General features: G+C 36.2%; 1 protein-coding gene across 1 annotated transcript in view; it reads right to left on the reverse strand.

Annotated features, from left to right (window-relative positions):
• LOC145991990 (uncharacterized) overlaps window positions 1-27,302 on the reverse strand; it is a 46,543-nt gene extending 19,241 nt beyond the window's left edge. The window contains exons 1-3 of the mRNA XM_083127980.1: window positions 27,277-27,302; window positions 26,995-27,238; window positions 8,726-8,866 (exon numbers count right to left, since the gene is read on the reverse strand). Coding sequence (XP_082984106.1) covers window positions 8,726-8,866; window positions 26,995-27,129 — 276 coding nt within the window. The 5' untranslated portion in view covers window positions 27,130-27,238; window positions 27,277-27,302. The remainder of the gene's footprint in view (window positions 1-8,725; window positions 8,867-26,994; window positions 27,239-27,276) is intronic.
• Window positions 27,303-27,640: the final 338 nt, after the last annotated feature.

Here is a 27,640-nt window from a genome sequence, read left to right on the forward strand (position 1 = left end):
CTTATCCCTCACCAGATTGGCAGTATGGGGACGGGCGTTATCATGCAAAAGGATGATTCCGTCCGACATCATTCCAGGGCGTTTTGACTTTATGGCACAGCGCAGTTTCTGCAACGTATCTTCATAGCGCTGTGCATTGATTGTGGCTCCACGCTCTAGGAAGTTGACAAGCAGAGGGCCCTTCCAGTCGAAGAAGAAGCTCAGCATGACCTTACCGGAACTCGTATGGACAGCCTTGGATTTCTTTGGCAGGGAAGAATCTACGTGTTTCCATTATTGGCTTTACCGTTTGCTCTAGGCTCAACATGGCGGCACCACGTTTCATACCCTGTGACGATACATGACAGAAACGCATACTCTTCCTCGTGGTACCGCTGCAAATGACTCAGACATGCAGTCATTCTGTCAATCTTTTGTCCCTCCGTCAGCTGATGCGGAACCCACTGCGTGCAAATTTTTCGGAACTGCAGGTGATCTTTGATAATGGCATGCACAGAGCCATGACTAATGCCAACCTGAACACAAATTTCTTCCTCTGTGATTCGTCGGTCTTCCCGGATCAGACCATCGATCCTCGCAATCACATCAGGCGTAATGGCTCGATGGGCCTGTCCCAGGCGTGGATCGTCTTGCAGTGATGTTCGTCCTTCGCGGAATCTCTTCTGCCACTCGTGCACACTTGTCAGGGACATGCAGTGTTCGCCATACACTGCAGACATGCTACGATGAATTTCGCGTGTTCCAGGACCCTCAGCCACCAAGAAACGAACCACACCTCTCTGCTCTTCTTTGCTTGCCTCCATTGCCAATGCTGGACGAACACACTTTTCACTACGCTCACCTCCTGAGCAATGACGAAGCAATTGTGTGGACCTGTGCGTTTTCACTATGCATTTCTCCTACCCTACAGATGGCAGTATAGATACGTAACAACAGTGTTGCCAACTTTTGCGAGGAATGTGTTTTATGGTGGGTGTTCGGTTTTCATTTGACTGCCCCTCATACAAATTATGTACTTCTAAATTATGTAACCTTCTCCACTCACCTGTCTCCTCATCCCTTTTAGGTCCAAAAATTTTCCTAAGGATCTTATTTTCAAATATTCTCAATTTATGTTCCTCTTTCAATGTAAGAGACCATATAATACAGGCAAAATTAATGTTTTGTATATTTTAACTTTTAGTTTTCTTAGATATTAAATGAGAAGACAAAATTTTATGAAGAGAAAAGACATGCATTTAGTGAATTAAGCCTGCTTTTTATTTTCTCTTTAATATCATTTTCATTTGTTAGTATTATTCCTTCCTATATTCCTAAGTACTTGAATTTGGAAACAGGGTCAAACGAGTTGTTATCAATAATTAGATTTTGATTATTACCTAACACTTGGTTTTGGCCTGTAAACATATATTTAGTTTTATCTTTGCTAAATTCCAAACCTACTTCTTTAGCTGCTTTGAAAAATATTTTAGCATTATTCTTAATTGTATTTTTATCATCCCCTAATAAATCTGCATCATCTGCATATGTTAACAACTGAGTCACACCGTTTAATTTTAGTCCTTCGTTAGTTTCTTTTACCTTCCTAACAGCATACTCTAAGGCAAAATTAAAGAGCAATGGAGATAACGCATCTCCTTGTTTTAATACACCATGAATTGTAAATTTGTCAGACACATTAATACCCACACGAATTTTACATTCTGTTTCACTGGTCCATACTTTTATCATATTAACAAGCTTCTTAGGTATTCCGAACTCGACTAATATATTATATATTTATCTTTTTTGACCAAATCATATGCTTTTTTTAAGTCAATGAATAGCTGATGGACATTTTTTTTAAAATCTCTTTTACCTTTCATAACATAAAATTTAAACATCACATTACTCTTATAATTTTCATTTATCGGGAATACATTTAGTCTTAAGTTGTAGCTTTTAAATGTTTAAGTTCCTCTTTTCTTTGATATATACGTGTTTTGCTTCTTTTATTATTGTTTACTACTTTCAATATTTTAATCTCAACTGCATAATTTTACAGTTTAGCTTCGTAAATGTGAGATACGTACTTGTACATAAGCAAAGTTAAATTGTTAGTAAATCAAAAAAACATATTCATAAATTTCTAATGCTCAAAAGTACCGTAAAAAGCAGGCAACTTTTATTTGTATTTGTAACCTTTATGCATCTGCGGATAAATGTAGTGAGTTTGCAACCTCTCTCTGCTCTTCAACCCTCCAGAAGTTACTTCTACCGTTATGCCTCTAACAGAACCTACCACCCCCCCCCCCCCTTCAAATGAACTCCACTGCTCTAGGGCATGACCTCCGTCACCCTCTCGCCGATGACAAAAGAACCGGCTGTACCTGGGTCTCAAAATAGCAAATGTAAACGTCGGGTCATTATTCCCCAAACTTCAGGAAATATGCATCGAAATTACAGAGAAACAGATTGACATTCTTGTTATAACAGAAACGTGGTTAACTTGCAATATAACTTGCATTGAAAATTCCAGGTTATGACTTAATACGCTCTGATCGCCATTACAGCATGGGTGGGGGTGTCTGCATATATGCACGGGAGGGACTAAAACTGCATCCGTTGTTTTTCGAAAACGAAGGAGAGTTTGACTTTGAGTACCTTGCAGCTACGGTTGAAATAAAAAAGGAACGTCTTGGTATTTGTGCCGTATACAGGCCTAAGCGTATTCCATATACACAGTTGTCAATTTTAGAAGATATATTGGCCGAAATGTATCCCTTAGTTAAAGACCTTGTTATAGCTGGAGATTTCACCATTAATTTCTTACATCCAGACTGTGCTGACGTGGTTTACATTCAAAATTTGTTGAATCAGTTCCAATTAACGCAAATAATCAATAAACCGACCAGAATAACCTCCACAACTATGTCATTAATTGATCTGACGTTTGTCAGCAACATACAAAATGTAATGCAACATGGTGTCGGTGAGCCAGTCAGCAATAGCGATCATAGAATGACCCACGTTGTACTTGCATATACCAAACCAGAAAGTGTGAACAGAATTATATACCACAGAAAATACGGTGATATTGATTATGATAAATTCGTGAAGGATGCAGAAAAAATCAACTGGGAAAAAATATATAACACAGATAACACAGAAAGTAGAGTATTTCAATGCCAACTTACTTGATCTCTTTGACAAGCATGCGCCAGTTCGTAAAACATGAGTTCGTAACAAACGTATGCCATGGATTACATCGAATGTGAAGGAGTTGATGAAACTAAGGCACAATGCGTTTCGTTATATTAAATTAAATTAGAATTAGAAATTATCTTATTTGTTTGAGTTGTTTTCCATATCACACCTTATTATTTAATTTTTATTTGCGAACCGGAACTGAATCTGCATGGAAGGAATACAACGAATTGAGAAATTTCACGACATCCGTTATTCGGCAAGAAAAAATGTGTTATTTTGAGCATAACATCAATAAAACACCAACACAACCAAAGCATTTATGGAAGCAGCTGAAATCTGTAGGCGTTGGCTCAAATAAAAATGATCTCCCCTGCACGTTTGACAATGCGAACGAGATAAATTAACACTTTATTAGTTCATTTGAAAGTCTAAATATCGACCAACGTCTGGTATCTCAAGAATGTTTAAAATTTAGTAACCAAAAGTTTAATAATATGCTTCTCGAATTTGCTTTTGAAAAAGTGGATGACTATACGGTAAGAAAATATTTGTACAAAATCAAGTCTACTGCTATTGGTGCAGATGGAATATCAACTACAATGCTGAAGTTATCGCTACCTTTTACTTTGCCTATTATCACACATATTATTAACTTTTCGCTTGAGAAATCTGTATTTCCCAGGAAATGGAAAGAAGCTTTGATAACACCACTCCCTAAGACCAACTAATGTAAACGACCTTCGACCTATTAGTGTCCTGCCTGTGTGTTCAAAACTCCTAGAAAAAATAATCTATAAACAGACATTTAGCTTCGTTGCCCTAAACAATATTCTTCCACCCTCACAGTCAGGATTTCGGCTGGCACATAGCACTGATATGGCTTTGCTGAAAGTCACAAATGACATCCTCCAGGCTATGGATAAGAAATTCCTCACTGCATTAATATTATTGGACCTGTCCCAAACATTTGATATGGTACAACATAAATTACTACTCAGTAAACTGACATATTACAGTTTTTCACAATCTACCCTTAACTGGTATTTTTCATATCTAAGTAACCAAAATCAACGTGTAAAACTGTCGCCTACTTTATTATCTAATAATTTATATATTTCATCTGGTGTTCCACAAGGATCTATAATATATCCCTTATTGTTTACAATTTATATTGCAGACCTACCCTCAGTTGTCAAATACTGTAACGTACATTCATATGCTGATGACACCAAACTAACCAAATCATTCAATCCAACAGAAATTGCCATAAGTATTGAATACATAAGTAATGATTTGGGTGCGATAAAGACATGGTGTGATGCAAATGGCCTTAAAATTAATGCTAATAAGTCATGTTATACATTTATTGGAACTCGAAATGCTATTGGTTCGGTCAAGCACACTAATACAACAATTAAAATAAATGATGATGTCATACCTAGAGCTCAAGTAGTTAAAAGTCTTGGACTAATATTTGACACTCGTCTATCATGGGATGAGCATATTAGCTGCCATATCAATAAATCATTTGAAACACTTAGATTCTTGTTTAAATTTAACAATCTATTATCTTCAGAAATCAAGCAGCGATTAGTTGAAACATTTCTCGACTATTGTGACGTAGTGTACTCTGGTAGAATAAATAAAACTTTACAAGCAAAAATTCAAAAATGCCAAAATGTGTGCATGCGGTTCATATTTTGCATCCCGAGGCGTGAACATATTTTACCATCCATAAATAATATCCTCAATATGTACCGTAGGCGACTACTGCATACATATTGCCTTATACATAAAATTATTACATCTGGCAAGCCATCGTATCTGGCAGACATGTTGATCCTTCGCACCAGTATTCACAGCCACAATACAAGAAATAATTTCAAATTTAACCTTCCACTCTGCAACACACAGGCATATCAGTCGTCGTTTTCATATTTTGCTGCAAAAATACGACATTTCAGCAAATGTCGACCATGTCGAGCATATCTAAAATAAAATCTTTAAAAAATGAAGTAAAGAATTTTCTTTTGGTAGAGCAGAGATTGTGTTCAAATACTATGATATAACTTATATGTATATGTTAAGTATTTTGTCTACATACTTTTTTTTAATTAATATTTTATTCATTTTATTTTATTTTAATGTTGTTGTCTTTTCAAAATTTTTATATCATTTTATTCATACATTTATTACAATTACTTTATCAATAGATTTTGTAACTAAATCATACAGTTTATTGTACACTGTATTAATACTGTAATAACATATGTATAAGAAATATGGAGTTAGGTTTGGAAGTTAACAAAGAGAAAACTAAATATATGCTTACAGGCCGAAACCAAGTGTTAGGTAACAATCAAAATCTAATTATTGATAACAACTCGTTTGAACCAGTATCCAAATTCAAATACTTAGGAGTAATATTAACAAATGAAAATTATATTAAAGAGGAAATAAAAAGTAGGCTTAATTTAGGAAATGCATGTTACTTCTCTCTTCATAAACTTTTGTTTCCTCGTTTAATATCTAATAAACTAAAAGTTAAAATATACGAACAGTAATTTTGCCTGTAGTATTATATGGATGTGAAACTTGGTCCCATACATTAAAAGAGGAACATAAATTGAGAGTATTTGAAAATAAGATCCTTAGGAAAATATTTGGACCTAAAAGGGATGAGGAGACAGGTGAGTGGAGAAGGTTACATAATTTAGAACTACATAATTTGTATTCATGTCCAGATATTATTAGAATAATTAAATCAAGAAGACTTAGGTGGGCAGGCTACGTGGCACGAATGGGAGAGGAAAGAGGAGTCTACAGGATTCTTGTTGGGAAACCTGATGGTAAGAGACCTGTAGGAAGGCCAAGACGAAGATGGAGGGACAACGTTGAGATAGACCTAAAGGAAATCGGTAGGGATGGAAAAGAGTATGTAGATCTTGCTCAAGATAGGGACAGATGGAAGGCCTGTGTTGCTGCAGCCATGAACCTTCGGGTTTAAGAAGGCTAGAGAGTTAGTTAGTTAGTTAGTTATAATAAATGTACATTTAAATGTAATCAATGACACAGGTTAGGTGGCAGAACAGCCTCAGGCTGAACCTCGCCCACGCAAATAAAGAATTTGAATTTAGGCACATAAACAATGTGTGTCTCATGGCTGCTGCACCAAGATCAGAAATATGACATTACGAACTTCTAAAATCTAACAAAGTGAAATAGAGTAGCAGCAATTGGGAAAATGACAAAACTTTTTTTTTAATTTATCAGGAAAACATCCATTCAAAAAAGTCAGCTTTTTTGCAACTTTTTTGCAACTCTATATAACAGACTCAATGCTTGCATGCAGGTCTTGAAATGTATGTAGTATCAGGTTGGAACACTGTTCCTTTACCATTTAACAAAGGGCATATAAGGGGGAGAAGAGAGTTAATAAATTACATTTGCCTAACAATCATTCAACAGACTAGAGAGTGAAGTGCTAGATTTGATCAATGGTCACATTTTCCTAAAGTATAGGTTAGCTTCTCCAATAGAATAGGATCTAACTATATAACCTTCTAATCAAGTGTTCTCAGGTTTGATTTCCTGTGGAGGCACATTCCCCAGTGGTGCCACTCATATTAGTCTGTTTCACTTGACACATTAATCATAAAGCTTCTCCTCTGTAGCAAGTGACGGAGCAGAAGTAAGACCTCTACACATTTTATATCTTCGCCATAGTGTAAGTGATGTTAGCACCTTTACCTCCAGGGTTGCTCCCTGATACCCATTAATTAGAGACGGAATGAGTTTACATCCATTTGACCACACATTAATTGTGTGACATGTCGTTTTTACTGTTCCCATTATTTTCAGTAATAAATATAATCACATTTCAGCCGCAGTGTGTTGTGTAGTAATATTTCCACTGGTACATTTTTCCATGTTGTACATAGCTATTTATGTAAAAAAAATGCCTTTAACTCACAAGAGCATTTTTTGGAATTAGAGAGAAATAAAAGCCGTGGAACAAGAAAACATATGTTAACCAATGTACACTCCTATTGCATCATTAACTTGAGACAGAATTTGGAAAAAGGTAACTCTTCTCAATGGATAAAAAAGGGGATGAAAACACTTAAAAAAAACTGTTTCTTTACCACCCACTACGACTCTAATATTAGATTAACTTGCTAACAGTACGACACACACACATGTATACATCCATAAACACACACTAGCATGAGAAAGTTTAGACTTAACCATAAAAATATGGAAACCACTGAAACTAATGAAAATTGCATCCTATTATTAGAAACAAGTTTATATCATTGTGGTGTTCCTGTCCAATTTAATAATTGGGCATATTGATGAAAACAAGTACATACTTACCAATCGAATCTGGGTAAAAAGTCTGATAAAAAAAAGGGAGCAAAGTATGTGGTCATAAAGTAATTGGATGGTAAAATCGACAAATAGCAAAACAATTGGAAATTCCAGAATTCATGTTCTGTGAGCAGGAAAGCAGCAGTCTTGAGCACCAACTTTGCAGTAGATGTGCAAGACAAACCATTGAGGACAGCCATTTTTATCAACAGTAAGAGCGGCAGAAGACATTCAGCATTGTACATGTGTGCAGAAATAAATAAAACAAGAGCAACCTGTCTGAGGCTGGAACTGTTCATCACGTAGCAGTATTGTAGCCATTGTTAAGAGGTTAAATTGGGCCAAAAATTAAGCCAACTTAACCAATGACCAATGGGAAGTTACTTTGGACAAATGAATCAAAATATAAAAAACTTCGTTCCAACTGCCACCATTACTTTCAACACTGTGCTGCAGAAAGAGTTATGGAGGCTTGTGTTAGTACATCAGTGAAACGTGCAGGCAGATGTGTAATAGTGTGTGGATGTTTTGGTAACAATCAGATTTGTGATGTAGTGAATACTGGATCACCGTAGAAAAGAGAAGAAACATTATCATCATATCCTCTAAGGTAATGCTGTATCCTCTGCAACAAGGTAAATTGCTTGATGATTTGTTCAACGACAGGATAATGAACCCAAACATACTTCTCACATGAGCAATAAATTTGTCGGAAGAAGCTGCAGAAGCATTGCAATCTCCTATTTTTGACTCAGATTCCTCTTGTCAGAGGAACTCAGGAAGGTAAATGCAAAGACTCCAAGGTCTGTGTGTGGATAAAGTGTGGCAGTACCTTCCTGCAGTACCTACAACAATGGAGGCATTTGAAAAACTTAAAGCAAGTATGACATGCATCTAAAAAAAAGTTGTGATGAAAGCAAATACACACTGATGAAAGGGCATTTGGATTATATTTGTTGTTTTTGTGACAAATATAGTGAACAGTATAGATCAGCATGTGCCCAGATAACATTGAAATATATGTACTTTGATGGTAGGTTTAAAGAAATAGATTTTATTTTCATGTACTGTGAAATTTAACAGATGATTCCAAACAGTCTGATGCTAGTGTGCATATTACAAAGAAATGTCAGCACTGTGGCATAGGTAAATAAATCAACCTCACCTCGACTTCCTCTGCATGTGGAATATACTCTCTAATAAGGGTTGCTGATTGACTGCAGATGTCCTTAAACTCGTGGAAACTCTCCAATTTTGCAAGACAAGAATAGCATATTATCTTTGACAGTTCATCATCTTCTTTGACCTAAATAAAATAAAAACTTATTATTATCTATTTCCAACAGTACTTATAATGCAGTATACAGAAAATTCCAAAGTAGAGCACTTTTACCCAGACAATCATAATTAGACCCTTGATTTTTATGTAATATCAAAGTACAAAATTTGTACATAAATGTGTAACAATAATTGATAAAATATGTAGCTAAATATGTATTATCAAAAGAATATGTAGCTAAATATGTACGAGTAGTATCAAAGAATAAATAGCAATCGAGTATCCAAGCAATTTCAAGAATTCTGCTAGATATTTATTTTATTTGAACATATTCAACATAATTTTAAGGACAAAAGTTGTTCAAATTAAAATTTGATTCAAATTCATAGACTCAAAAAAGCACAGCAACGTGTACATATTTAAGAAACCAATTTTGTCAACTATTAATTGCTTTTTACATCGCAAATTATTGGATAATATCTAAACATATAGGAGAGCTCTTTGTAACTTTTGAAACAAATTGTAAAAAGTAGCATCTAGGAAAATCGAATACATAGCTACTTTTGTACATTTGTACAAAGAACATATTGCATAACTCGCTACGTAAAGGAAAGTAGCTTTCTTGTCCACTGATGCCAAGTTTCTAGGTTCTTTGCCTGAACCTAAAAGTGAAACGAGAAAACATAACCAGAACGGGGTGGAACTCCAGCATCTTTCGATAAATACAGTCCCGAGCGAATTAATCGGAACAACATATTTTTATGCATGATAGAGTCTCAAACTTGACTATGGTTTCATGATGATGAATCTATGACAAATCATGTGATACAAATTATATAACAGAAAGAAGAACATATTAGCTATTAAGAAATATTACGAATATGTAATTTATTGTTTCTGAATAGTGTAATTGATGAATTAGGGTATAAGTACAAAAAATACATAAAGTGTGTAGATATTGTCGTATTTCAATTAATTCGCAAGGGACTGTACATGTGTGTGAATTCGCCCACTAATAAATGTATGAACGTTGAGAAAATATTTCAAATAAAGTAGGCCAATCAGAAATGAGGTCTACAGTCCCGTGCGAATTAATTGAAATACGACAATAACTACACACGTTATGTATTTTTTTGTACTTATACCCTAATTCATCAATTACACTATTCAGAAACAATGAATTACATGTTCGTAATATTTCTTAATAGCTAATATGTTCTTCTTTCTGTTATATAATTTGTATCTCATGATTTGTCATAGATTCATCATCATGAAACCATAGTCAAGTTTGAGACTCTATCATGCATAAAAATATGTTGTTCCGATTAATTCGCTCGGGACTGTAACAGTTCCCGTATCTCTTTTGGTCTTCAGCCTGTCTTCGACTTGGCAGTCAATTTTAGATCCATAAGCACTAAGCATCTCATTGTTTAGAAAATATGACATGAGCTACACATTTTCATCATGTTTCAGAGATCGAAAAGATAGGAAAAAATACCAAAATATGTTGTTCTATGTAAGGTAAATTAGCAAATATGTAAAAATATGTAGCATAAAACTTATGCAAAATCATGTCAGTTATATAATTCATTGACATTTTCCTGTTCAATATATGTATTTAGAAAGGAATAGAATATGTAATTACATACAAATCCGAACTCTACTCATAATCAAATCAAATATCACAGTGGAACACATCCACGTGATGCATAGCTTGTTCAACAAATAGATAAACAATTCAATAATAGTTCACGGTACCAACAACAATACAAAGAATACATAAAATAATAGTTGCACTTAACCCTGAGTATGTTTCAACAGTAAAAATTACTCATTTCTCAAGGAAAAGTGTGCTATTTCCCCATCATACTGTCATAACTAGAGCTCAGATTTGAATGTAGTTACATATTCTATTCCTTTCTAGATACATACCGTGAACTGAAAAATGTCAACTAATTATATAACTGACATGATTTTGCATGAGTTTTATGCGACAAATTTTTACATATTTGCCAGGATATTACATATTTGCTAATTTACGTAAAACAACCTATTTCGGTATTTTTTTTTTTCCTATCTTGATCCTTTTCCCTATGTTTTCGATCTCTGAAACATGAAGAAAAAAATTTGTACCTCATATGATGTCATATTCTCTAATCAATGAGATGCATAATGCTTATGGTCACCTAAAATTGACTGCAAATTCAAAAGACAAGCTGAAGACCAAAAAAATACGGGAACTGTTAATTATCGAAATATGCTGAATTTTCTCTCCACCCCCCTCTTTTCTGGTTATATATTTTCGTTTTGCTTTATGTTTAACTGGAAGCTGCTTTCCTGTGCATAGTGTGTTACACAATATGTTCCCTTCACGTGTAAAAAAAAGTACAAAAGTAGCTATGTATTTTCATCCAATTGTTCTTTCTGTATATGCTTCTTTTTACAAATAGTTTCGAAAGTTACAAAGAGCCCTCTTTCATATTTACATATTATAAAATAATTTGCGTTGTGAAAAGTAATTAAAAGTTGACAAAATTGGTTTCATAAATGTGTACACGTAGCTGTTTTTTTTTACTTTATAAATTTGATACAAATTTTAATTTGAACAACATATGCCCTAAAAATTATGTTGAATATGTCTAAATAAAATAAATATCTAGTAGAATTCAGGAAATTGCTGGGATACTCGATTATTAATATTACATATTCTTTGAAACTAAATACTAAGTATGTTGTTGTTGTGAAAGTGAAAAACACTCCATTTCGGGTAATTGTTTTGATAGGGAATCCCAGGTTTTACCAAAATGAAAATTGTTACACAGCATAATCAATACATGTTCAAAATAATATTAAAAAAAAACCAGAAAGGTAATATAAATATATAAAAATATCATATCTGAACCATTGTTTCCACTAGCATTTTTGGCAAATGGCCCTAAACCACTCACAAATTATCACTAATATGAGTACACATAATATTGTTAGAAATATTGAATAAGTGGTAAAAGCATTACTATGATGTTTATCCACTTTAAATTCACATAAACTGTACTAAGACCTGAGTTTTTGTCCAGAATTCATATGGGTCAGTCCATACCGAATGGTCCAGCACTGGTTGATTGACCACTTTTAAAATTTTCAATATTTTTGTTGTTCTAACCTTTATGCATGGGTAGTTCAAAGCATGCATTATTTTTCTAAAACTCTACTTCATTAAAATATGGTGGCCATTTTTTGTTTCATGACTTCGGGTATTTTTGGCCTAATTACTGGTAAATAATTATTAATTTATTATAATATGTGCAAACGTGTAAAACATGATATTCGATAAACACAAATGTATCAATTTCTTATGACGTTGGCTATTATACGAAATTGATCATTTAAATTGACATTACTAGTGGAGCAAATTTGTGCCGGCCCCCATGGCAGAGTGGTTAGCACATCGCGCTACGATGCCAGGGGCCCCAGGTTCAAATCCCGGCCTGGGCATGAATGTTTGTGAGTGTCCTTTCATCAATTTCATCATATCAATCATCCCCATCTTCGCAAATTAGCCAAATGTGGCACAAAAGGCGAAGTAAAATAAAGCAAATTTGTGAGTTATTGCACCTCCACTTTGGTTCACCATGAGCCGCCACTGCACGGGACTCTTCCCAAGCTCTTTCGTGCACTCATTCAGCTGTGAACTGGGATGCACACCCCTGTGCCCCACTATGATGCCATCACTGGTTCCAGCCCACATAGATCAACTTTTGTCATAATTATACATTTTGCACGTGACGTGATATTGTTATAGTGCCATGTTTGACGTGAAATTGACATAATATTGTTATCAGGAAATTCTTCATTTTTGATTTCATACGACCATCGGTGGATGGATCTAGATGTTGAAAACTTAGAATAAATTGTCATCAATTTAGAGTTAACGATAATAGCAGTGCCCCCCCACCCCTTTGACAACTAACATTACCCTAGGAGGCTCTTTATTTAGCCTTCGTAAATCTAGCTACATGGAAATCAGTTTTTACTCCATTCAAGGTGAAATTTAATTCCTTTATGTGCATCAGGTTTGGCAACAATGCCAGGAGGCAAGGAGAAAAGCATTGACCATATGGGAGTATGATCTGATCCGTTCTCTTGGGAATATAAAACTTCCGATGCAATAGAAAAATATATCAATATAAGGAATACATGGGATTCTCAAAATTCTTATTAATCATATTTTTCAAACATCCTGTCCAGCTTAACAATCAACATAAAAAAATGTTTCCACTTGCAACATGGAGAGAAATTCATACTCTTGGATACACCCAGGTTTTTTTAGTAGCAGTGCCCATTCGGGCAATATTGAAATAAATGCACAACGTTTATGGCAGGACTAGCAAAAAGAAAAAAAAATGTTAGGGTTTCGGGAAAACGTGAAATCTTTCACAAGATATCTTTATTACTGTGTTAACAAATATCTATCCTAAGAAACTATAATCTATGTTTAACGTCGAGAGACTTAATAACCTAGACAGCCGCCTTTGACATCATTACCTGAACCACAAATGGAATTCTTTAGCACCTCACCAGATTTACGACATCATTCAAAATGTTGATGTTACGCAGCTTGGAAAGTAAGCAACACACCTACATCTATGTGGTTTTTGTAGTTGAGAAAAGGAATCTCTCTTCAATTGTATGCTGTAAATATCAAATTTCTATTGCATCCCCCACCCGAGATATAGGGGTTCAATGAAAATTGAAAATTTTCGGAGAGCTTCCACTAAAAGAGGAAACTATACTATCAGTGACAAAAACATTGAGCCCTTGGTTTACGCGCTTGTAAAATTGTACTCCGTGAGAGGAAAAAAGTCAAATATACCTCATTGGAAAGCTTCAAGTATCTACTTTTTAATAAGCGTTATCTGAAAATTAATCTTAACTTTGTTTTCTTGCTATAATGAAAAATTCACTGAAAAGTGTAGTTCTTCCTTCTCATTTTCATGAATGGGGATCTTAACACCATACACTTCATAATCGACTGTACATATAATCTTGAAATTTTGTGTACATGAAGTTTGATTATTTTTGCACCTCTGTAGGAAAATCAAATGCATATTTTTACTACATACTTCAAAAATTGACATTTTATGGAAATGTGCAAACTTGAAATGCATAATTACAAATTCAATGAAATTGCAAAAAAAACTGTTGATATAACGCATTTGATCAAATTCAAGAAGTTTGGTGTGTGTACATCAAATATGGTTCCAGATATTAATTATTCTTTCGCACTCCTAATATGGTAAATGGGTGCATGACGTATGGCGAAGTGTGGCCAATCTCAGACTCCATGGGCAACAGGCAACTTTCACAGCATTGCCGCTTCACTGCGAGAATCGCACAAGTGCGTTCCGTCAAGTTGATCCAAAGTATTGCCACAGTATAAAATAATGAATGAAAAATTTATCATACTGCATCACTGCTGTACTAAAGGCTTTTTTCCCCCATTTTTTTTAGATTTTATCTTCATATGAACATAGTCTCCTTCCGTACCTGGCGAAGGTACATAGTGGTTCCGATCCCACTTGAAACTGTTAAGTCCAGTCTCAATTAGCCTACCTGTGCATAAAGTGGACTTACAGAGAACATCATTTTCCCAGTATTAATTTAAACAGATATACCGGTATTGAGTAAAACGATGTTTGATGAGAACTATTTGAAGCAACAACAAGCAGCTGAACCAGCGTTACGGCAACCTCGAAGCCAAGCTCCAGAAAATCAAAGAAAAGGTAGAAGCGGCCCTAGGATCCACCAGGCAACCCAACACAGAGGCAGTCTCTATCAATAACCCACCTGCTCTCCAGGAGGTACTTCAAGATATACAAATCATGAAAGGGGAGCTAGCAGTCTTTGGTGAAGATATGGAAAGTGTCAAACGTCAAATCACTGACCAAGAACACGCCCTGGATAAACTCCATCAATACAGCCGGAGAAATTGCCTGTTACTCCACGGAGTCCCGGAAACCCCGCAGGAAAATCCAACCGAGGTCGCCCTCAAAATATTTTCCAGCAAACTTGACGTCAACGTCCCGGAAGATTTCGTGAGTCGCTGCCACCGTCTTGGAGCTCCTCGAACGAAGAGAACGGCGGCGGACGTCGTCAGGCAGGATCACAGGCCTTTAATCATCAAGTTTGTGTCCTACAAGCACCGGGACGCTGTGTGGCGATCCAAGAGGAATCTCAAGGGAAGCCAATATCTGATCACAGAATTGTTTACACCGAAACACCAGAAACTGCTCCAGGAAGCCAAGGCAAGACACGGTAACTTCAATTGCTACACAATTGATGGGAAAGTCGTCGTGGTGACCGAGGAAGGAAAGAAATTCATTGAAACCGAGAGGGACCTAAACGCTCTCAAATGCAGGCGGGAATGATGCGTGGAACTGGAAAACAAGAAACGAACGTGTGAACACTTGTGCATGTGTGTGTACCTCATGAACTCCATCCAGAAATTAACTCACGATTTATCACTCCCCAATTACTGGAAAAATTCATATTATCTCATATACACATTGATTATTGTGTACTTTTGTGTGTTTTGTGTGTGTGTGTGTTTGTGTTTAGTGAAGTTACATGTAAAAAAGTGCTTAAAAATGTGAAGATATTAACTGCTAACTGTGTGAGGTTTGGGGAGGCTAGTTTTTACAAGGAGACAGCATGTAAGTACTCGTACACTCTCTTCTTTTCATCCCACCAGCCTGATATATTTTTAAACACCAAATAGTATTCAATGTTTTTAGGTCGTTTTTAAAAAGAAAAACACCCGACTGCCTTGATAAAAACAGTTACCCCTCCTGGTCCCAATCTCAACAAATGGTACCCCTGTCCGGTCCTCTCTGCAAAAATGCCTTCCATGTCAACGACATCACGTGACGCAACCACAAGAAACGGTTCCCTACCCCCTGGTCATCGCCTTTCAGGGAAAGAGCAACCACCCCTCCTCACCCTCGCACAGGCTAATGTCAGGTCTCTGTCGCGGACAAAATTAGAGGAACTAATAACAATCACACGTGAGTGCCCTCCCAACTTCCTCCTAATCACCGAGAGCTGGTCCTGTGAAGAAGCGCCCTCGTCCTCTTTCGCTATCCCTGGTTTCACGGCCATCAAAAAAGACAGGACTATGAAGGGTGGAGGTGGTATTATCTTATATCATCGCGAAGACTTAAATGTAAAAGTCCTTTCAACATCCACCAATTATGAAAATAACGATGAAGTTCAAATTATAAACGTAGCGATAAAGATTTGAAACACAACCCTGGGAATAATCGGGATATACAAAGCACCCAATATATCCTACACAAAGTTATCACGTTTAGAAACCGCAATCTCTGAAGTTTTCCCGCGTGTTGACAAATTGATTATTTTAGGCGATACAAACGTAGACTTTCTTTCGCCACACAAACCGGAGACAAAATACTTTCGATCAATTCTTAATTCTGTCGGCCTTACGCAAATTATCAATAAACCAACTAGAATAACGGAAAATAGCGAATCACTCCTGGATGTCGTAATAACAGATGACCCTGCCATTGTACGTTCATCAAATGTAACCGTACCTATCGGAAACTCAGATCACTGCATGGTAAGTGTCACCCTTGCCATTGAAAAACCGAAAAGAGAAAAACATTATGTCACATACCGTAATTTGTCAAATTTCAATAAGGAGAAATTTGATGATGATGCTGCAAAAATTGATTGGGCACAAATCAACAGCTAAGACAACATCGAAGATAAGGTACAGTATACCTCTACCAATATTATCCAGCTTTTTGACAAACATGCACCTCTCCACACTAAACCGGTTAAGCATAAAAGTGTTCCATGGATATCCGAAAACACGAAATTACTCATGAAACTCCGCGACAGAGCTTTATTAAAATATAAACGCGAAAAGACAAACTACAACTGGGAACGCTACAAGGAACTAAGAAACTTTACAACTACGGTGCAACGACAAGAGAAAAAAGCATTCTTTAACCATCACCTACGATCTAATAAAAACAACAAAGACCTGTGGAGCAAACTCAAGGCGTGGGGAGTATATAGTAAAACTACTAATAATGAAATACCCTCTGATATACGAGACGTAGATAAAATAAAAGAACATTTTTCGAACATCTGTCGTGAGGCCGACTGCTTGAAATCAGCCTTAAATAAAACCAGTAATTTTTTTAACTCCAAAATATTTAATGAAAGTGCACAACAATTTCATCTTAAAGAAATCAGAGAATATGACACAATTAAAGCAGTAAATAATATACGATCCAATGCCTCTGGCAATGATGGAATAACAATAAAAATGCTCAAACTATCACTTCCGTTTATCTTAAGTCACCTGACACATATAATAAATTTCTCCTTTCGGTCTGGACAATATCCAATCAGCTGGAAAACAGCGCGAGTGATCCCTCTACCTAACAAAAAAGTAACATCGTCCTTAAACGATCTTCGTCCTATAAGTCTACTACCCATCCTTTCCAAGATCACCGAAAAAATTGTTTACAATCAAGTCAGAAATCATGTGAACAGCCTCAATCTCCTTCCGAAATGCCAATCGGGCTTCCGCCCTGCTCACAGCACGGCGACGGCGTTGCTAAAAGTCACGGATGATATATTTCGCTCAATGGACAAGGGTATGACAGTTGCTCTGGTTTCACTGGATCTGACAAAGGCTTTTGACAAGGTTCATCACGACCTACTCTTAAGCAAGTTGAAATATTATAATTTTTCACACCCCGCACTGAAATGGTTCAGATCGTACTTGACAAACAGGCAACAGAACGTGTTCCTAAAAACTGCCACGCCCTCTCTCTCGAACACGCTTCCACTAGAAACTGGCATTCCGCAAGGATCAATTCTAGCTCCTCTCCTATATACAATCTTCACAGCAGATTTAGAAACCAACATAGAGCATAGTACCATACACTTTTATGCAGATGACACCCAAATTCAAATCCCATTTCCACCAAAATCACCAGATTATGCAATAGCATTACTTAACAAAGATTTGGCAGCCATCAATACCTGGTGTAATGCAAATGGTCTGAAAATAAATCCACAAAAGTCTGTTTTCACCGTCATGGGTTCCAAGAATAGCCTCGCAATGATAAACCCGAATAATCCACGCATCAAAATAGAGACATCCGAAATTCCACATTCAAAAAGTATGAAGAATTTAGGAGTTATGTTAGACAAACACTTGAACTGGGACCTTCATGTTCAAGAGCAAACTAAGAAAGCCTACGCAGCACTAAGATCCCTCTATAAATTTAATGAATACTTAAATACAAATATTAAAATGAAACTTGTGCAAACACTGATTCTCCCTCTTCTAGACTACTGTGATATAGTATACGGTGCAAACTTGTCTGTTCGAAATAAAGTAAAAATTCAAAAAGTTCAAAATTCGTGTTTACGATTCGTTTATAACATTAAAAATTTCGATCATATTCTTCCAACCCTGAACGAGAACAAAATGCTAAACATGAACAGACGTCGCAGACTTCATTTCTGTTGCTATATACAGAACCTTTTGCATAAAAAAATCCCCGAAAATTTATTCGAGAAACTAAAACCCAGAAGGGAAATACACAACTACAAAACAAGAGGAACAGCGAAACTTGAACTCTTCAAACACTCACTGGAAATTTTCAAATCGTCTTTTACACTTTCAGCGGCAAAAACATGGAATGAACTTCCGCCCTCCATTACCTCCCTCCCCAGTCCTAACAAATTTAAGAATATACTAAAGAATTTTCTGTTAGATGAGCAATATCTCTGTTCAAGCTCCCACGAGTAACACTACACAATACAGTTTAGATTACATACGAGCCTCGCCAATCCAATCCAATCCTTGACAAATCTACAACTATATTGTAATATTTACGTATGCGTTGTTCTATCGTACCTCACAAAACTACCATAATCATGTACATCAATCTCAATATTCGTGTGTGAATGTCCTGCTCAGAAATGTTTAGTATGTGTGTTTTAATGTGTGTGTGTGTGTGCGTGAATGTGTTTTTTTTCTCTCTTTCTTTTTTACGTGTTGTCTTGATTTTTTTAAAATCTTGTCTTTGTTCTTTCCTTGTAACCATTTTATTTTTTTTATTGTATTTTCTTCAATTTTTTATGATTTTGTTTATGTACACTAGGTAAATGTCAAACGGGGTTAGGTGGGAGAACAGCCACAGGCTGAACCTTGCCCTTTAATAAAGAAAATTTGAATTGAATAATGATTGCTTTGTTCATTAATGTTGGCACAATTTACTTCCGCCAACGAAATGACTGATCAACATTATAGAGTCCCAGGGGCACCGACTTGTCAAAATTATTGGGGGGGCTCTGATCACTGAAATAAATGAATGAATGACTCACTCCCTCCCTTTTTTAAAATAAAAATTACGTCTTCGTATAGCAGTTTTTAAGCAGCTATTATATTCCTCATGCAAATAAAATGTAACATGAAAAACGTTTAGAAAATGTTTCAAAGTCTCTTTATGTCTTTTGTGTATGCTCATTTGTTTTTTAGATAACAATTAACATTTTTATTGAAAAGTATGTATATACTTAACAGTTTTATGCCGGCCTCGGTAGCCGAGCATGTTGGGTGGTCGACTCAACTCGCTTTCATCTGGTGGTCTCGGGTTCGAGTCCCGGCGAGGGCATGAGTGTGTTTTAATGTCTGCAACAGACATGTGACGGGTTGCAAATAACCCATAAAATAACGAATATTTAACAGTTTTATTTAATTATTTACACAAATCGCAGGAAAATAGTTTTACTTTTTTGTTCTTCCTACAATATTTTACTTTTTAAATTTAATTTTGCAATAATAAAAAAATAGCATGTACACTAAGATATAAAGTGACATACACAAGACAAACATATGAACATGATTTAAAAATAAAGAAAAAGTTGCTCTACGCAGTGGGTTATTTTTTTATGAACTCATTAACGAGTGGTCTCAAGTCCAAATTATCAAGCACGAATTGATGTATGTGGAGTACCGCTAAGCTGCTTAGTCTCTTCTGCCTCATTGTAGATCTCAAATATGTCTTTAGTCGGCTAATAGCACTGAATGACCTTTCGGCTGTGGCTGTCGTCACTGGCACAGTGCGGAGGACCATCATGAATTTGGCTCCTGGAGGGTGCTGTCTTCCAAAAGAAATTTCCTTATGTCACGCATGGTAGTTAGAACCACTTTCTTCTGTTTGGCGATATCACCAAGCATGGACATGTGTAAGGAGAGCCTATCGGCATCCAAATCTTGGCGAAAGAATTCTCGCGTTTGCTGAAAGTTTGTTGTGCAACTGTTCACAGCTGAGATACATTCTTTCTCTACGGCTGTTACTTTTTGTAGTCCTGTAGATTCATGTCCTTGTTTAACACGTGATTTTGCTCTGTCACACGCGTCAGTGTATATTGATTTATAATACTATTGTGGAGTGTAGAACTTGTGATGTTAAGCAGCATCAGGATTTTCAAGTCTCTCAGGGACGTGACGTTGCCGGGGCAATTGTGGCTCATCAACGAGGCTGGGTTTGCCCTCTGTGCATTTCAGCCAGAACTGCTCAAAACACATTCGCTTTTCTTGAAAGATGTCAGTCAAGTATTTTAGTTTTGATTCCACTTCTGTAGCACCAATGCGTGGAGACTGAATCTTACAGTTTACCTCTTCTATTGAACCCATCACATGGCAGTAGAGGGGAGAGAAAGAAAAATGTCTTGAAGTGAAGCATTGTCTCCAGGTATCCAGCACATTTTAATGCTGTGTCAGTAGAATCTTCTTCAGAAAATTTCACAAGAAAATTGAGAAGGTTTTCATAGTTCCTTAAGATCAGTTGCATACTGGAGGCTCTCAACGTCCACCGACGAGGGCAAAGTGGTCGCATTCTAGTATCACCAGCCTTCTCATTCACATCAATAATATTCCTAAATATTTGCATTCAGTCGTTGGCTAAATTCATTATGTCTCTGATTAATATATGTATAATAGTAAATAATAATTATATACTTAGTATATAGTAATAAGTCATGTGTTTTGCTGTCTCCAGTCATAGCCCCCCCCAACGTTGATGGTCTAGAACATTTCAAATGTGTATTTAAAGTTAAGTTCATGTGGCACAATTCAGAGTAAACTTTACAAGAGAAGAAAAATAATACATTAGATCCTCTTAAGCAAAATTATTTGGGGGGGCTCTGCCCCCACATCATTAACATTGGGGGGGCTCGAGCCCCCCTAAGCCCCATGGAGTCGGCGCCTATGTAGAGTCCCATACCGTGAAGCACACCTTTTGGTCTTTCTCAAAAAATTCGAGGATAAACGTAACTTTCTGTTAAACAACCGAAAACTGCATAGTAACATCGTAAACAAGGTTGAAATCTCCCTCCGCTTGAATTCCGTATGTTTACCAAAACCAGCCTCAATCATGGCTGCTCGATCCCACAATGCAACAGTTAGTGAAGTAGGTGACACCTATAAGTAAGTAACTATGTCCATAAGCTTGGTTTGTGGGTTAAAAATTGAAATGTCAATATCTTGTTGCATTCACGATAAAATGTTATATTTCTGAAAAAAAGTCCTCAGAACTGTGTATTAGCTGAACCTTCTCGAACAGCTTACATGTGAGATTTAGGGGTAAAGTAAATAGGTACTTTTAAGAAGTTAGTCAAGTGACTACTTTATAACTAGAAACACACTCCCTTATTGGATGATTAACAGATTCCTTATTAATTATTCTTCTTAGAAAAGAATTCTTTTCAGCATTGTTTTAAATGTTTATTTGAAAACAGGTTTGTTATGTTCTTGATTAAAACAATGCTTAAAACAAAAACCTGTCATATTTGTCTCTTTTATATCCTTTGCGCAACAGCCCATGAAGGGCCTGGGCATACCTACCGACTGCCGGTCTCCTCCCACACTTTCTCTCGTCACCTCTAAGCGTGGAGATCTTCAACCAGTATTGGAATAGTCGGGGGGTCAGCCCGACGTATCCCCAGCCGTTATAGTAGGTCGTCTCGACCGGATTACGCTCACTCACTCGGTGCTCCCCAATTTCCTCACGATGGTGGGTTGCCACCGGCCCTATACGTAGGCCGAATAAATTCCGACCAGAGCCGGATTCAAACCTATTTTGCCATTTTGTCATACATTTTCACTGAATATTTTGCATGTGTTGCCAACAGGCTGTCGAACCAGACTGATGCACATCTCCACACCACAGTGCTGTCGGGATATCCATCAATATCAGCAAAGCAGAATGGCTTCCAAACATTTTAAAATACCATAATTATTTTTAATAAAATTAAGAAATATGTTAGAAAAACAAGTTAAAAGTGTATTATTAACTAATGGTTTTTAATACATGTAGACAGTATTTAGCAATGTAAACACATGCTGAGTAATTACAATTTTTCAACAAAAATTATATTTTCATTTTTCAATCAAAATATACCTAAGAGTGCCAGAATGAGAGCAAGTAGTACTGTATGTTACATGTATTCCTTTTGAAACTGGTATGAAGAGGTTTTCTCGCGATATCAACCAGGTGATTTCCGGAAAGGTTCCCAAGCTTTCGAGAGCTAATGTCGCTCTCATCTTCAGGGATTGAAGTGCAGAGATGTGTCAGGGTAAGGTTATATGTATTTGGGGTAACAGTTCCAATTGTTTTATGATTTGTTCAAATTCTCCTAGCAGAAATAATTTTGTCAATCCTTGCCACACGAAATTTGAAGCTTCCTTCAAGTAATGAGCACTACTTGGATTTCGATAAAAGTTATCTATATTAGAAAAATAACTTAAAAATTACCTAACGCAAGCATGCATGCTCCCCATGGACAAGGCATTCTCCATCGATAGAAGTGACAGTAAGTATCGAAGATGTAGAAGTAATTTACAGCCCCTTCTTAAAAAGTATTTAGGGACAGGGTGGATAGAAATCATGATATTTATTTAAAAAATCATTTTTGATGATTTCTTTATTTACATAAGAATTTTTGTTTTTTTTAAAACAAACATGCTTGTGTTTTTGGCACCCTACATGAAGATAGATGTTTCTTACAGAAAGCTTTATTTAGTAAATGGCCCTGTAAAATATTTGAACAGTTTGATTAAAGCAAATAAAAAATTACTTGTAAACATACATTTTTCTGTTTCTAATACTGTATATGTGAACCTACTATGAGCAGGGTTGCTAAGATATTTTGATTATGAAATTCCCTGACATTTCCAGGTTTTCCAGTCCAAAAATGATTTTTTTTCCAGACATGTTTATCATCATGAATTTTGCTTTTGAACCTTGTGTTCTTCAATTAAATATATAATCCGTTAATTAATATGAATATTTACTTTCATAACTTTCTCTTTTTTTAGCAAATTTCATTCTACACACACAAGAACATGCAAAACTGCAAAGAGTAAAATGTAAAATTACAACCAGCATCAAATGTATTGGGTGCTACAATCACTTGCATCTAGCCTTCAGGCTAAGGTAACAGAGGTACATTATTTCACCATAACAGATCTCCACAATATAAAAACAACATAAAAAGTTCATAAACCATATACAATTTTTCATCCTCTGGCAGATTTATAGTGTCATAGAAAATGCTGCTTTTTGGCTTACATTTACAAGTAAGAAATTTTTGTTGCATATAGGAATTCTACACGAAATGCCAACAAGACTAAGATCTATAAAATAATAGACGATAAACCCATCTTCAGCAACCTTTCCAATAATCAATATACTTTAGTTATCAATCAGATACCTGGACTGCAAGTTTTACTTTGCTATTCTTTCTAATATCTAGTATTACAAAAGTAAAAATTTTATTACAGAAATTCGAAGGAACCATAATTTTGCACAAGCCAGGAATTATAAGAACAAAAGAAACAAGTTTCTAAACTGAATCTTTTTTGGGGCTGGAACCACAAGAACCAAATCCAGAAGTGGAAGTGAACTACTTGTTCATTTTTCAACTTTTTCTCTTGCAGACTCCAAAATGCACGTAAATTCCAGACGATCTGCAAAATTCCCTGTTTTTACCAACGGATTTCTTCATTTTTACACACGAAACTACTTACGGAAATGAGTTTCTGTAGCATTTAGAAGTTCATGGAGGTATTTTCTTTCATCGTGGAATCTATTTCACAAGGAAATCAGGTATTTTTCAACAGAAATATCTCTCCAACGCACAATTGCTGTTGCTTTCATTTGCTTGCACTATGTGAACCAAATGTTGTGAATGTTTGTGTTTCCTACCATGCCGTTTTTTTGCAAGAAGATGACAATTTTAACTATGTTTGCCTTGCATGGTTCGTGGGGCTATTCATGAATTGGGGCTATCCGTGAATGGTTTTTGGGGCTAAGCATGCATGGTTCGTGGGGATTTTTCGGTTTGTGAGGCTATTCATGAATTGGGGCTATCTGTGCATGGTTCGTGGGGCTATTCATGAATTGGGGCTATCCGTGAATGGTTTGTGGGGGATTTTTCGGTTGACAAAGTTGGAAACACTGCATACCCACTAAGGATCTACAACGCTAGTCAAGCTGTCTCGCCATATTGTGTCTTACGGAAGTGCAAAAAAGGAAGAACAATAATTACTCCTCATGTCACAAATTGAAATTATTTTCTTGAAAAAAGCAAAATAACACCTTGAAGAATCTTTCGCAATGCAGAATACGTAAGTAATAATGTAAAAAATGACGAAATAAACGAGTGAGAGATGTTGGGACCATACCGAAGTTTTACCCATTTTTTTAAAAAAAATCTGAAAGGTGTAATTTTTCAAACTACTTTCTAACGTGTTCTATGAAATATGCATTATTTATTGAGAATGTTTTGTGTCCTACATTTCGACTTAACATGGGACAGCATGTCTTACATTTCCCTTACAGAGATCTGGGGTAACACTTTACTATACCGGAGACGGATTTCTTCAAATTTACAGGAGAAAGTACTTACGTAAATCATTTTCTGTAGCGTTGTTGATGTTCGGGAATGTAGTTTTGATACATTTTAATGCGAATGCATGTGGTTTTCTACAAAAATCTATTTTCCGACACGCTATTGCTGCTGCCGCCATTTGCTTTCTGCAGGAGAGCACAATAAGCGCTATTGCTGCTGCTACAAGCCGATGTTGTCCGTATATGCTAAATTGAATGAAAGGAGTGCTAATGGAACCTAACCTAACAGGCCTAACCTAACCTAGTAGGCATACCTCGTCACCGTGATGGTTCGTGGGCCTATCGTGAATTTTTGGGCTGACGTCAATGGTTTTTGGGGCTATCCGTGGATGGTTTGTGGGAAATAAGGAACAACAGTAAGTACTCGTTAATGTATGAAATAGACATTATTTTCGTTAGAAATTCATTTCACCTAAAGAAATGTTCCGCAATGCAGAATAGTACATTAGCAATGTAAAAAATTGCGAAATAAATCATTGATAGGTGTCTCTGGTATAGTAAAGTAGTACCAGCTGGTAACCCTAAACTTGGGTCACACATGAAATCTAAAACATTCTATCAAAAGTAAATGTCTAAACTATTTTTGACACTAAACTTGTATGTTCCTCTCTAATTAAGTGGCGTAAACTATATAAAAAATTAGTCTCTTACAGAAATCTTGGTCTCACTGCAGAACATGGGCTGCTGTTTTCCTCTGAATACACGAACAAAATTTATATTTACACAAAGTACGTACCTTCTGCTTCGATTTTCCGGTGTTCCTTTTCGGATTACTATTATATTATTCAGCGTAAAAAATGTTTTTCCTGGTACTAAAAGCAATGCATTTGTCAATTCGTTCGCGTCCATATTCTTTAACAACTGTTGCCCTCATTTGTTTCGGGGTCTTCCTATCCGCACAACAGTTTGGCCACCTTGTGTTCCGAAGTCATATTCTTTACAGACATTTTCATTTCTTTTGACGAGGAATGCCTACTGACGAGGAATGCCTACAAGGTTAGGTTAGGTCTGTTAGGTTAGGTTTCATTAGCATAAATACAAAACCAACATAGTCTTATGTGACAACGGAGGCACCCGGCATTAAATTAACAAGCTTTTTCCACGTAATCGAATAAAGTAAGTTTTAAAGTGCGGAAATTTTTTTTATTTGAAAAAAAATGAAAAATACATGTCCATGCTAGACGGTTTGCATAGCGGAGAAACAATCGAAAAAGCGACATTGTTTATCACGTTTGAGCACACGTGAAAAAGCTTGTTAATTTAATGCCGGGTGCCTCCGTTGTCACATAAGACTATGTTGGTTATGTATTTATGCTAATGAAACCTAACCTAACAGACCTAACCTAACCTTGTAGGCATTCCTCGTCAAAAGAAATGAAACTGTCTGTAAAGAATATGACTTCGGTCAAACTGTTGTGCGGATAGGAAGACCCCGAAACCGCACAACACTTGAGCACACGTGGAAAAAGCTTGTTAATTTAATGCCGGGTGCCTCCGTTGTCACATAAGACTATGTTGGTTTTGTATTTATGCTAATGAAACCTAACCTAACAGACCTAACCTAACCTTGTAGGCATTCCTCGTCAGTAGGCATTCCTCGTCAAAAGAAATGAAAATGTCTGTAAAGAATATGACTTCGGAACACAAGGTGGCCAAACTGTTGTGCGGATAGGAAGACCCCGAAACAAATGAGGGCAACAGTTGTTAAAGAATATGGACGCGAACGAATTGACAAATGCATTGCTTTTAGTACCAGGAAAAACATTTTTTACGCTGAATAATATAATAGTAATCCGAAAAGGAACACCGGAAAATCGAAGCAGAAGGTACGTACTTTGTGTAAATATAAATTTTGTTCGTGTATTCAGAGGAAAACAGCAGCCCATGTTCTGCAGTGAGACCACAAGCTTTTTCACGTGTGCTCAAACGTGATAAACAATGTCGCTTTTTCGATTGTTTCTCCGCTATGCAAACCGTCTAGCATGGACATGTATTTTTCATTTTTTTTCAAATAAAAAAAATTTCCGCACTTTAAAACTTACTTTATTCGATTACTTACTTCAATACCTTACCAAAAAATTAGGAACCACATTCCTTGTAAGCAGCCCATATTCTGCAGTCTTACCATATACTTACATAAATTGAGAGACAACTCCATATTTTTATTTGAATTCCCCTTTGTAAACCAACATCCTTAAAAATATTCACTTTTACTTCGCTTTTGTCTAAACAAAGTCTGCACCAATTATGATAATCTTTTATCCTTCCCATAGTAACTTAAACTTCGTATGTTATAGTGTAGAAATTATGCCTGTTCTGAAAACGGGCCCAACACTTTTGCAAACAGCAATACAATTCCATTTAACAACACAGAGGAACAGTGTTTACACATACTACACACTGCACTCCTTGTTCTTTTATCTTCCCGCGACTCGTTGGTGAATGATACTCCGGTCTGCCTTGTTTCACTTCACTTCTGCAACTTTGTGTTTTGACGTCAGAGGAGAAATTCTTACGAGGTTAGGTTTGAGCTGTTAGGTTAGGTTCCATTAGCGTAAATACAATGAAAAATTATTATTTATGGGCTAAGAGAACTAAACCTAGTTAGCCTAACCTAACAAGGTAGGCATTTATCCTAAAATTAAAAAGCTGCCTACGGTGACGTCAGAACACTATGTTGCTCAAATGTTGTGCGATACGCGATACCCCCTGATGCTCATTCTCGTTGTTATAAGCCAAGCATATTACGATTAGTCCAACAAACTAGGACTAAAATTTTAAG

The sequence above is a fragment of the Lepisma saccharinum genome, chromosome 9 (assembly GCF_977018435.1).
Source record: "Lepisma saccharinum chromosome 9, izLepSacc3.1, whole genome shotgun sequence".
Classification (NCBI taxonomy): Eukaryota; Metazoa; Arthropoda; class Insecta; order Zygentoma; family Lepismatidae; genus Lepisma; species Lepisma saccharinum.